At 41.6% G+C, this 12,033-nt stretch overlaps 2 protein-coding genes across 3 annotated transcripts; both read right to left on the minus strand.

Moving 5' to 3' along the window:
* Positions 1–377: 377 nt before the first annotated feature.
* Positions 378–4,006, minus strand: LOC131335813 (subtilisin-like protease SBT1.4). The gene is made up of 2 exons (XM_058371327.1): positions 2,635–4,006; positions 378–1,794 (listed from the first exon to the last, which is right to left on the minus strand). Exons 1-2 carry the CDS (start codon positions 3,876–3,878, stop codon positions 627–629), a joined length of 2,412 nt encoding a protein of 803 aa, XP_058227310.1. The 5' UTR covers positions 3,879–4,006; the 3' UTR covers positions 378–626.
* Positions 4,007–10,184: 6,178 nt separating this feature from the next.
* LOC131335814 (uncharacterized) lies at positions 10,185–11,575 on the minus strand. 2 transcript variants are annotated; one of them, XM_058371329.1, is made up of 2 exons: positions 11,053–11,575; positions 10,185–10,913 (listed from the first exon to the last, which is right to left on the minus strand). In XM_058371329.1, exon 2 carries the CDS (start codon positions 10,901–10,903, stop codon positions 10,409–10,411), a length of 495 nt encoding a protein of 164 aa, XP_058227312.1. In that variant the 5' UTR covers positions 10,904–10,913; positions 11,053–11,575; the 3' UTR covers positions 10,185–10,408. The 2 variants fall into 2 exon arrangements, with proteins under 2 accessions (XP_058227312.1, XP_058227313.1); XM_058371330.1 differs by having other exon boundaries at positions 11,096–11,466.
* Between the last annotated feature and the right edge of the window lie 458 nt (positions 11,576–12,033).

Genomic DNA, 12,033 nt, shown 5'->3' on the forward strand with positions numbered 1-12,033 from the left:
TCCTTCAACCCACTTTTAACTTTTCTCAAGGAAAACTCAGCAAGACGACTTCAAAGCTTACCCTTTCTTAAAAGGAGAAAAGGCGTATAAACTGATCCGTATTGTCTCATTTAAATATCGGAAGTAATTTCTCACTGCAATTCATTTCTTATAAAAATTACCCTCTCTGTAAACATTCCTCATGATGGAGCGGGGAGAGAAGGCAATTAGTTTGGAAACAAAATATTTTTTTTTTGGTTTCTTATAACTAAAATTTTGTAATTTTCCTAAAACTTACTTGAAAACAAGTTTTAATCCATAATAAGCTTCTGAATTTTCCTATGGAAAACTGATTGCGAGACGGGCATCTAAAAAAAGTAGAAAAATACACAAAAGAGTTAGTTAAGCAGAAAAATTAAAATTACCAGAGAAATACTCTCTATTTTCATTTGTACAAACAGATATCTTAATTTGCAAATACAGCGGTAAAAAACAATTTGCAAATACACCGGGGATAAAAATAAAGGAAAAAAAAATTTAAAAAAAAAAAAAACTTAAATATTTTTCATGCTGGATGGCATATGAACAGAGCATCCAAGCATGGGCCTTGGGCAAGGCCCAGCTTCCTTAGTCCATTGGGCCGCATCTCACATAGACACAACTGACGGACCCTGCTGCCACATAACAGCAATTGGGCTCATAACTTTATGGGTCCCATCGGTCCACTCGATTGATCCAAATCCCTGTGAAGCAACACCAAACTCACCCAATGCCACCGCACTTGTAAACGTAATCTCGTAAGACAGCGTTTGAGTTCCCTCACTAAAAACAAGCTTCTTAGGCGAAACATCAATCCCAACTGCCGGTGGCGCGCTCACTTTAACATGGTACACCGCGTCCATTGAACTCCCAACGTTCTTCACCGTCCTCTTGTACTTAACCATACTCTTGCTCGAATCAAACACGACCGAAAACGATGGGTAGTTCAGATCACCTGGACTACCCAGCCCTAGTGCGCCGCAATCCACAGGATGATCCTTCACGAAGATGGCAATCCTCTTCGCGTTGTATCCAATGGTGCATAGGAACGCCACGTAATCACTCTCATGTATGTCGTAGACTAGACCTGGATCGAGCGCTTTGTTGGGATCCACGTGTCCTGCTCCGTGAATAAACGGTGTGGATATGCCTCCGGTGGCGAGATCAGTAAAATTTCGGCCATTGTTATCCAAATTGTAAGCAGTGGTCATCAGGGCGGATTTTATAGCAGCTGGGGTCCACTCCGGGTAGGCTTTACGCAGCAACGCAGCTAATCCACTCACATGCGGGCAAGACATTGAGGTGCCCGAGATGATGTTGAAATCAACTCTTCTTGGGTCAATGTCCAAGTCGGTTGGACTAGTATATCCGGTCCAACCGGCCAAGATGTTGACACCTGGAGCTATGACGTCTGGTTTGAGAATTTCCGCGGTCAGATGGCTCGGCCCACGGCTGGAGAAGGCGGCGACACGTGGTGCAGGTGGTGAAGTTCCGTATACCGTTCCTTTGAACACAATCGTCGCCGTTGGTGACGGATCCGATTTGACGTAGTCTTTGATCTTATCGCCGGCGATCTGGCCAACCATAGTGGCAGGGATCAAATGCGAATCAGCAACGAGTTCTTCGCCGCTCTCCGCCGTGTTTGCCATTATCATGCCGGCTCCGCCAGCAATTTTGACGGCACTACCTTTCGCTACTCTCGCGTTGCCTCCACGATCGCAGACAACAATTTTCCCCGCTGCTTTTGACGAGTCAAGCTTTCCTGAATAACAATACCTGCATGGTGGAACCAAGATTTAGATTCAGAAATGGCAATGTTCAAGGAAAAACTATTTATTTTTTTCTTTGGTAACTTAAATTGTATTAACCCAACCAACTACAAGAGCAAAAAGGCATTCTCAGAACAAACAACACTTAAACCAAGAAAGTAGATTGTGCATTTAGAGTCTACCCAGAACTACCACTACTAAGAACCAGCTGAGCACCTATCAAGGAGTATACACTCTTCTTTGGATCAATACAAAACAAGAAGAACCTGATCTAGCCTTACTAGTAAAGGAAGGAAAAAAACAAGAGTTAAACCCTTTGTAAAGTATCTGCCACTGACTACAATGCAAATGAACCTATTCTAATCGTTTTCCTCATTTGCTTTCAAGGATTGATGCAAGCTCTGATGTCAGACTCAACTTTGTAAATGACCTCTCTAACTTCAAGACTATTTGTGCTGGAGAATGTCGTGCTAAAAGCATGAAGAGGAACGTTACCGACTGTGTAAATTTCAGTGTTCTAAATCAAGGAATAGAGGGCCTATTCTACTAGGTCTGACTAACGATTAATCACCGATTACTAATTAATATGCATTGATTAATCACTTCAAGGTGACGGACCGCCCGACTCGCGGGTAGCGATTTTTAGAACATTGGTAAATTTACATAATTAGGTTATACTATTGGAAATTTCGTTTTCTGTTAATAAGAATTTGAAAGTTTGATCAACGGTCATCCTTTGAGGCAAGTCATACTCGAGGCATTGTTATTACGCGTTCGTTATACAAAACACAGTCTTTACATTATTCGTCAGTCTTTACAGGAAAAAATAAAAACAAATTGGTAATACCTGTCACCACAATCGGCTGCGTAAATCAATGGAAGCTTCGAATCGCCAAGTTTATCGCCTGAATAGAGCGATACGCCGCCGTAGACTCTACCGTCGCCGAGAGTGACGTCAGCCGGAAACTCCCTATCAATCGTGGAAGCACCAACGGTGAGAATCCACGGAGCGATATTAACGGCAGTGTACGGATTGGGACCGGAATTCCCTGCGGAGCAGGACACGAGAACACCATGTCTCGCGGCTCCGAACGCTCCTATCGCGATGGAGTCGCGATCGTACTGCGGCGCCTTACCGGACGCTCCGACGGAGAGGGAGATGACGTGGACGCCGTCCAAAACCGACTGGTCCATCGCCGCGAGTATGTCCGATTCAAAGCAGCCCGAGCTCCAACAGATCTTGTACACGGCGATCCTCGCCTTGATCGCCATTCCCCTCGCCTCGCCTCTCGCGTAATCGAAAAAACTTGCGTTTGACACGACGGATCCGGCTGCCGTAGACGCCGTGTGCGTCCCGTGCCCTTCCGTATCTCTCGGGGATTTATAATCATCTTTTAGGTTTTTCAATAACTCAGGTGTTCGGTCCAGCTTATGCTCGCCTCCACAAGTAAAATTGGAAGCCGCATCGTGCATTAGGTTTTCAATCGCGGCTTCGTACCCTTGATAGTAGGCCCTGGCGCCGATGATTTTACGGTTACACGACGTGGCAGGGAAGTCCGGGCCGGTGTCGCACTTGCCTTTCCAACCGGAGGGAACCGGAGAGAGTCCTTTATCGGAGAAGCTCTGGCGGTCGGGCCAGATCCCGGTATCTAAAACTCCGATGATGACGTCGTCGGCGTAATCGGAGTTAGGCCAGAGGCCGAAGGAGTCCGCGAGGCCGAGGAAGTGGGGGGTGCGAGTGGTGTGGACGTGGCGGATTCGGTCGGGGAGGACGGAGAGGATGGAGGGTCGGCGGCGGAGGTCGGCGGCTTGGGAGGCGGTGAGGCGGGCGGAGAAGCCGTGGGCGGCGGTGGAGTAGGTGTATAGGAGTTTGGTGGGGTGGGGGGAGGAGAGGGAGCGAAGGATGGAGGAGTACCATTGTTGGTGGGAGGAGAAGGCGGCAGGCTTGTGGGATTTGGACACGTGGATGATGAAGGTTTGGGGACGATCGGACGGTTGAGATGGGGCTGAGGATGTTGACGGAGAAATGGAGAGGAGGAGGAGGAGGAGGAAGAAGGAGAAGCAGTGGATGAGAATGGCTGTTTTCGTCATCTTGTTTTAGTTTTCCTGAATGATCGGAGGGAGGAAACAATGGAGAAATTAATTTAGTGGGGAAGATGAGTGTTGGGTGAACAAGGATCCAGCACTCATGTGCAACCACCTTGTGGTCGTTTATTGGACTGGTGTTTTCTGGGTAAATAATGTTTTTGTTTTTTAATGATCAAAATATTCAAAATACTCCTACGTAAACCTTAATTAATTTTCTCTCGGTCCAGTAAAAAACAGACTATTCACGTCGGTATTAAAAAATTAACGAGTCGGTATTAAAAGATTAACGAGAATTTACCTTCTTTTGAACAGCTTACACACACCTTATTAATTCTTTTTTTGGGTCAAACGGAATAGTAACCCTTATCAATTGGGTGTGGAGCAAACTCCTTAATCGAACCAACTCTGGTCTCAAGGCTTTTTTATTATTCGAGATAATACTACAAACATGCCTACCAGTCATTCCATGATCACTCCTCTCTCGCATATGTGTAAGGCTCATTTTACAATTAAATACTATGTAGAACAGATAGATATATGAGAGAAAAGTGGTCGAAAAGTGATCGATAAGAGTGCACATAGTGGTGGAGGTGTTTTTTTTTTTTTTTTGGGGTAAATGTTGCTTGTGAGAGTTGGGTCATGGGTGTTGTGTAGCTTGCAAGGGATAGGCCGAGCAGTAATCAGAATGGGCCCATGGATTGTTATACGTGTGTGTTCTTTTGTGGGCTTGGCACATGTGTATGCGTGAAGAAAGCTATAACTTAATAATTCTTGTTTTGCACACATGAATGTACATGAGTTTGCTTTTCTTTTTTTTTTGATCCGCCATGAGTTTGCTTTTCATACACTTCAATTACTGTGCAAGAGTGTGATTGATCCTCTTCGATTATTGTCTCAAAAATTACTCCACACTCCACATACCATGTAGAGTATACGAGTAAGTGTGCGTAATAATTCTTGTTGGTCTATTTTTGTAATCCGTTTTATTCCGAAAAAGTTTCCTCTAAAAAATTCAATGAGCGAAAGTTATTGAGCATTATGAGAAAATTTTATTCACAGAGGGTTCCATGAATAAGGTTTTAACTTTTACGGAGCAAATCGCGACCGTCCAAAAGCGTTTTGGACGGTCCAAATGTTAAAAAAGCTTCTCCTCCGTAAAGAACTTATTCAGGGTCTTGCCATGTATCTCTCAAGTATTATTCCTCTTAAAATATCTCATATCACTTTATGTTTGAAATTTTAATGTTAAAAATCAAACAAGACGAAATAAAATGATTTTTTTAAAAAGAAAAGATTCTTATTTTCAATTTTTTTTTATCCCTCCTACCAAACATACCGTAAAAATATTGTAGTGGTTTGTGACTATCAAATAGCCAACCCCACGAGTACTCTCTCACAATTTCTAAGAAGCATAACAAGAATCTTCAATTATGTTCCCCATCTCAACATATAAAATGTAGCCTAATCTCTTTAACTTTTCATGGCTGTGGTGGAAAATGCAGACTTGAACTTGAAAAAATGAAGCCTAATCTCCTTTGGTGCATCAAAATCACTAACTTCAATTGGGAGTTCGAGACTCAGAAATCAGGATATACATGGGAGTGATGCTACTTACTGCAACGGACTATGCTGACAAGATCACAATCTCGCTAGGGAGGTCTCAAGTGGACAGGTTTTGGTACATTTGAAACGAAACTTCACCTTCACACATCTAGGAATGCATGACCGGAGTTCACTACAAGCGCAGTCCGGACATGAATGGCCAGACAATTGCCACATTTTTTTGTAAGACTTCTCCAGGCAGCGGCAGCTTTGCCTCCGATACATTTCCAATGAACAGCAAGCGATGAAGACTTACATGACTTAATACAACGCGCCCATGAATCACACATCGTAAGACAAGGCAGTGTTACCGTGGCGTTGAGTATGCTGTGTTCAAGTCAGAAATTTTACGTGTAGCAGTTAAAGTAGCAAATTTGTGGATAACAACACGACTCCAAAGTCTTAAAAAGTTGGTGACACCGAACAATATTCGTGCACGCATAGATGTTTAAGAATTTCAGTGCCGCCCATTTGTCCCAAAGTAAGTCTGTACATGAGTCCTTGAACACTGAAATATTCCTAGGGGCCAAGGAAGGATTCATATGCATAACCCAACGCTGCAAAGATCATTAATTAAGTAGCTGATGAATAGGAGAGTTGCAATTTTCTCGGAGTGCAAAACTGTTGTTACATACAAAGAGAAAGAGATTATGCTGTTATTCTGGAAAGTTTCAGCATAATCTGGTGATTTGCCACAAAACAAACATTGGGGTGGCAGAAAATGGTCAGAACCATGCAATTCCATTGAACTTTCTGGTATTAAATAACTTTCCTTTCGGCGATTTAAGAGCTGTACAGTACAGGCATTTTCACCAACAAATTTAAATTGTCACCATAGGTTCACCAAGTAGAGTATGTAGCAGAAACCATATTGTTGCTTGTTTCTAGCAAATCAACAGATCCAATAATGTCTCTGAATTAAAATCCCCATAGGAGATATCTTTCCTCTGTCACAGAATCTTTTAAGGGTGCTGAAGGCATGCTACGCAATGTGGCTATTTATTAGCCTATTACGATTGTTCTCTTGCACAAATGAGAGTTGTTTGTTGTTTCCAGGTTATGCTTCGAATTCATCAATCATCAGAGAACTGAAAATTTAACTTCAAAATCAACAAAAGATAAGATAAGCGAGGAAGGATCCTCAAGCTGGGAGGGTTAGAGACGAAGAGAGATGCCAGAGGAGGATTTAACTTCATGAAATCCAATATGAACAAACAATTGAACCACTTTTAATATGTCCAGAACAAACTAATGGTATCATTCCACCACCAGAAACTTTGGGCATCACCCAAAAAAGTACTACTCCTAAGAACAAAGTACAACAATATACAAATTAACACCAAGGTAAAATATTGGCGTTGGGACATCATGTTGGTTGTCAGAAACCAATACCAATGCCGCGTTGGTTCAATGGTCGGAACCTCTCGAACTTCGTTGGACAATGCCAAGTTCGAGTCCCCATAATCTCTATTGAGGTTAAACATACTCTTAATTACCTATCTCTTGTTCCATGCCTGGTCTACAGGGATCCACTAAATTAAGCTACAAGAACCCAGAGATCTCTTTCGTTGTGGCTTACCTCAATTTGTTTGTGGTTACGGATTTTTTTTAATGTTCTTTACCAAATTGGGGATTGGAAGGAAATTGAGAGTCCTTGAAACTGTAATTTTTTTTTTTTCCTAAAGTTTTGTGGTCTGATTTCCATAAACAAGGGAGAAGTGGATGCTTTCACTAGCTTGGCTGCTAGAGGTATAAGATTAGCAAATTGAACAGTCGAAGAAGCTTCTAAGCATGCCTAAATTTTTCTTGGAAAAGTCGTTGAACTAATCTAGTACTCCTATTATATGTGGTTCGGATTCCCTCCGATCCAAGTTTTTTTAGCTTAAGTTTTACACTAAACGGGACAGTCCAAATCTGAATCATGCATTGGTATAGTCAATGGTTTGAATTTACTTAGAGACTTTTTTTTAAGCAAATCCGAACCATTAATTACAGTAATGAACAATCCAGATTGAGCCTGTCTCGTTCAGTCCCAATTAAGAACCAGAAAGGATCTAATTCCTACTAATATATAAATGTCATTAGTGTTCCACTGTTCTCCATTTGATGTGCCTAATCACTAATCATTGCTTAATAATTTAATCGGTAACCCAACTCCACAAGTGATTCATAATTCACTCTCTTTTATCATTTTCTGTGCGTCAATGCATTCTTAAGAAGTCAGGAATCCAATTTTCGCTTACCACTTATGTCATGCTACTCAAATAAAAAATTTGATGATGCCCGCCTACCCATTTAGACCCAGAATTTTCCTCTAAAGTACTGATACAAAACTGGAATATAAGGTCATAAAGCTCTCCTTCAGACTAATCTCCAGCACTCCAGGAAGGATTACCCATGGAAATTCTATCCAACGGGATAGCACATGACGTAGAGTGATTATTCAGGGCACTTGGAGCGCCCCACGGGCCTTTTTCATCACATATTTGTGTGGGAGTCACTTATTTGATGGTGGAGCCCACACAAACACGTGGTGAAGACGGAATTTAGAGCATCCTGGAGCGAGTAAAAATTTTCCCAGGATGTAACATAGACTCACTATTGCTGACTAGCTAGTTAAAAGGACAACTCATAATGTATTTGTTGTGGTCTTCTGTTTGCTTCGATTACTACAAACTCGTACCTCATAATTTTCCTTGAGAAAAGCTTTTTTTTATTAAGAAATTCATCAAATTCCACCAATGAGTCCCAACATTAGATCACGCAGCCGCATTGAAATTTGAAACCTTCTTCTGTAGCTATTTTGCACAAAACTTCCAATTGGAGAGGGGAGAGGATCTAAAGAATTTTGCTCTTGGTAAGTTTAGTAGGTGGAGGGGCTTTTTTTTTTTTTTTTCATAATCAGATATCCAAGTCAACTTGTGCACACCTCAACAAATTCTGGAGCCCTAAAATTAACAACCAAACAAATCCTCCTACAGGGGCTACAAGATTTTTGGAATGTTTGAGTTCCATTGAATTCGAACCTGCAATCTCATAGAAGATGAACACTTATTAGCTTTCTCATTTCTACTTTGCCAAACCTCTTGCAAGGGATCACATGGTGCATAAGCAGCATAACTGACCAAACAGAGGTCGAGGCCCACATCAGAAGGTGCATAAGCAGCATAACTGACCAAACAGAGGTCAAGGCCCACATTTCACCCACAAAGACTACACAACTCGGGCATCCAGCAATACAAACCACGTATACACACAACAAAAGAACAACAGTGCTTGAGCGTTCCTTCCCAGAAGCTACACCACTGAAAAACAGCAGGTCGCGTTGCTGCTGCCCGTCCACCTCCGATTCGTCGTATTTGGCCGATTTTTGTCCAGTAACGAAACGTCAATCAGAAATCACATGACGTGTCACCCAAGATGGTAGCATACGCGCTATCAGTCGCGTTGGTTTCTTGATGACATATTGCGTGATAACATCCAATCAGGACGTACAAATGTGCAGTCGATTAGTGTTGATTTTAGAAAGAAAAAAAAAAACTCAAAGCCAGAGCTACAATCAATCTTTTCTTGAATGGCGCAGGGGAGGATTTCCTTGTACTGTTTGGTTTTATGAACAAACAAAATTGCTAACAGCTCTTAGAAACCCACTTGCAAATCCTGAGTCATAAAGAAGAAGAAAAAAAAACCCTCAAGTATGGAGAATCATCCAAGGGACAACCACCTTGACGCAGAGAAAAAGCCAAAGCCAAAGCTAAAGCTTAAGCTTATCTTCCACCACTAGATACGGATTTCCAATAATTGAGAAACTAACAAAATCGGTGAAAAGACTACGGAACATGCGCAGCAGCTATTGGTTGCATTTCACCGCACGCAAAAAAAAATTCCACAATTTCTCAATCAAAACAAGGACGAACTTTCCCAAGCTTTTTACCAAACAGAGCTTCTTCCTAAAGAGTTGAGATAATTCAGTTTCCGGAAATTTGCTACTTAATTGTTTTTTTTTTTTCCGTATAATTTAGATATCCGAATCAGTTTATGCGTGCCTCAATTGATTCTTGTGTCTCCTAAAAAAAATTTAATTAATTCTTGTGGACTAATTCGACCATCCGAGGGTAGGGGGCCTATACAAACCGGAGGTTGATTGCACAAGAGTTGATAGTAGCAGGTTTTGAAAGGTAATTCAAATAGGAGCAAACCTCCGAGTCCCGTAGCGCAATAAGATCATAGTAGTGTTTTAAAAGTATATAAGTTCATCTTCTTCAATTTATCGTGTTCTACATTTCTATTTTATACATATGCGTATTTATATGTCTTAATGATAAAATCATGCTTCCGTCCTAATATAACATTCTTCTACACCTCTTCATCTACCTTCATTACTGAATTTTTTTTTTCCCCTGATTTTCTCAATTGCAATCTTAAATCGCATGTCCTCACAATAAACGATAGTCCAATTCCGATCGCTTGCGACCCAAAAAGTGTGGCTCTTAGAGTGAACCGAACCAGAGACTTGTGTTTATAAGACACTTAATCGCGGCAACCACTGGAATTTGTTGGCTTTGGAAAACAAATCAAGGCAAAAGGCTATTGTATAATTTTTTATTTTTTATTTTTGGGAAAGTTATGTTGTATAATTTGTACTGCTCAAAGTGCAAAACCTTATAGAAAACAGAACAAGACATAGAAGATTCAAAGAGCCATAGATGCAAAACCGAAAGCAATAAATTCCAGTTTCACATAACAATTCTAGACTACAACTGTACTGCTCTTCAAAGTATTATACTAGAGTAACCATCTAACAACCTTTTTTTTTTTACTTTTATTTCCAAGTTACATCAAACTTACGGTTCCTGCTTTTCTCCTTCCCTTCTCATTCATCGCGTTCTTTTTATTATACTAGCTCAGTTGTGCGGATCAGCTTACGCAAATCACTCGTTGTGTTCTTCCACCAGAGACAGAGTAGCAAAACAGCTTTCCGATCGCGCAAGCCCCGCACGCTCAATCCCTCCGCCAATCTTCATCGGACTACTCGGCATCGACCTCACCGATCTCGGAGAATCCAAGCTTCGCCTCAGAATCTGCCTCATCGCCGAAATCAAATGAACTTCAGGGTTCGCCGGCGGCCCGGCAGAATTGAACTTCTTGCAAAAATTCATGTGCCGGTTCATGGCGTCTTCGGTGCTGATAAGCCTCTCGCACCTCACGATCTCGTCCTTCACCGCCTCCGCACACAGGCCGCAGATCCATTTCCCCTGATACCGCTCGCGAATCCGTTCGATGTACGTGATCGTGCACTCCTCTGTTAATCCGCAACAATCGCATTTGACGTACATGACTTCAATTTGATCACAGAGTTTCGTCGTAACAGGTTGTGGTTCCGCTGCAGACATCACCATCGCGTCGCTTATAACCGTTGCAGACATCGTCCAAACCCTACGAAATCAACAGAAACATCTTTATAAAAAAAAAACCCAGATTCTGAATTTGTATAAAGAATCATAACAAGAAAAAACCATTACAATAAATTCATCAAGTGCGCGTAAGCTGATTCAGACGCGTGAGTGAGAATTACCAGCAGAAGCAGAGGAAAAACAAATTTGATTTTCGTATCTTACGATCGATCTACTCGTGAGTTTGGTATGTTTTTTTTCTTCCTTGGCTTGTGTTATCTCTCTTTTTCCCACTCTCTTTCTTCAACCTTGGTTTCTTCCGGAATAAAAAATTTGTACATCAAATACATTTCAGATAAAGACAAATCTCTGAACGAGGATCAACCTTTAATCTTTTCTTTTTGATTGAAAAGAGAGTATCAATCTCGTTATATCAATTCTCATGAAAGAAAGAACCAAGTGGGGGGTGCTTTCGGTTTCTCATAAACAACTATCCACTAGAGAGAGAGAGAGAAGAGAGGGGAGGAGGAGGAGGAGGAGGAGGATTGAATAAAGAAAGTTGTATAGTATTTGTAGAGGGGGAGAGAGAGAGGAAGCAATCATTTGGTTTCAGAGGAAAATTTATTTTATTGGGTGCTCCAAGGCGTCGCGATGTGCTACGCAATTACGCGTGATCATTCGCTAATTTTGTGAACTTCACGAGAATGAGTGGCATCGAGAGGCATTTGGAGTAACAGTCAAAGACCATTGAATAATCTCTCTCCTTCTAGTAGGGTAGGATCCACGTAAGCAATCTGAGCCGGCGGTTGAAAGAGAGCCGTAGATGGGTGGGGATGACCAGCTGTACAATGGGTCGGGAGATCCCAGCTTGATATCTTACCAAATTTGGAAATAATTACTGCTGTACTACGCATTACCAAGTATTACTTTATGACCATTTAAATGTGAACTAATGACGTCATTTAACCTTTTTGGACATTTGTTACCTAATTTTTTCCTCCTTAATGGGCCGTCCTAAATGAGACTTGTGGTTATTTGAGGATCCTAAGGAAAATACTGAGGTCCACGCATATGTGAGAAGGGCGTTATATTTAGTAATTTTGGCTAATTGCCGGTGTAAATATATAATTACTGTACTCTGTTTACCCTACTACTGTGTTTTT

The sequence above is a fragment of the Rhododendron vialii genome, chromosome 8a, assembly GCF_030253575.1.
Source record: "Rhododendron vialii isolate Sample 1 chromosome 8a, ASM3025357v1".
NCBI lineage: Eukaryota > Viridiplantae > Streptophyta > Magnoliopsida > Ericales > Ericaceae > Rhododendron > Rhododendron vialii.

What these genes read in the sequence shown, in the direction of transcription:
- LOC131335813 (XM_058371327.1), bottom strand. Translation starts at nt 3,878, where the DNA reads ATGACGAAAACAGCCATTCTCATCCACTGCTTCTCCTTCTTCCTCCTC. An exon ending in GCAGCCGATTGTGGTGACAG is followed by an intron (nt 1,795 to 2,634) that starts GTATTACCAATT and finishes TCCACCATGCAG; the next exon opens with GTATTGTTATTCAGGAAAGC.
- LOC131335814 (XM_058371329.1), bottom strand. Translation starts at nt 10,903, where the DNA reads ATGTCTGCAACGGTTATAAGCGACGCGATGGTGATGTCTGCAGCGGAA.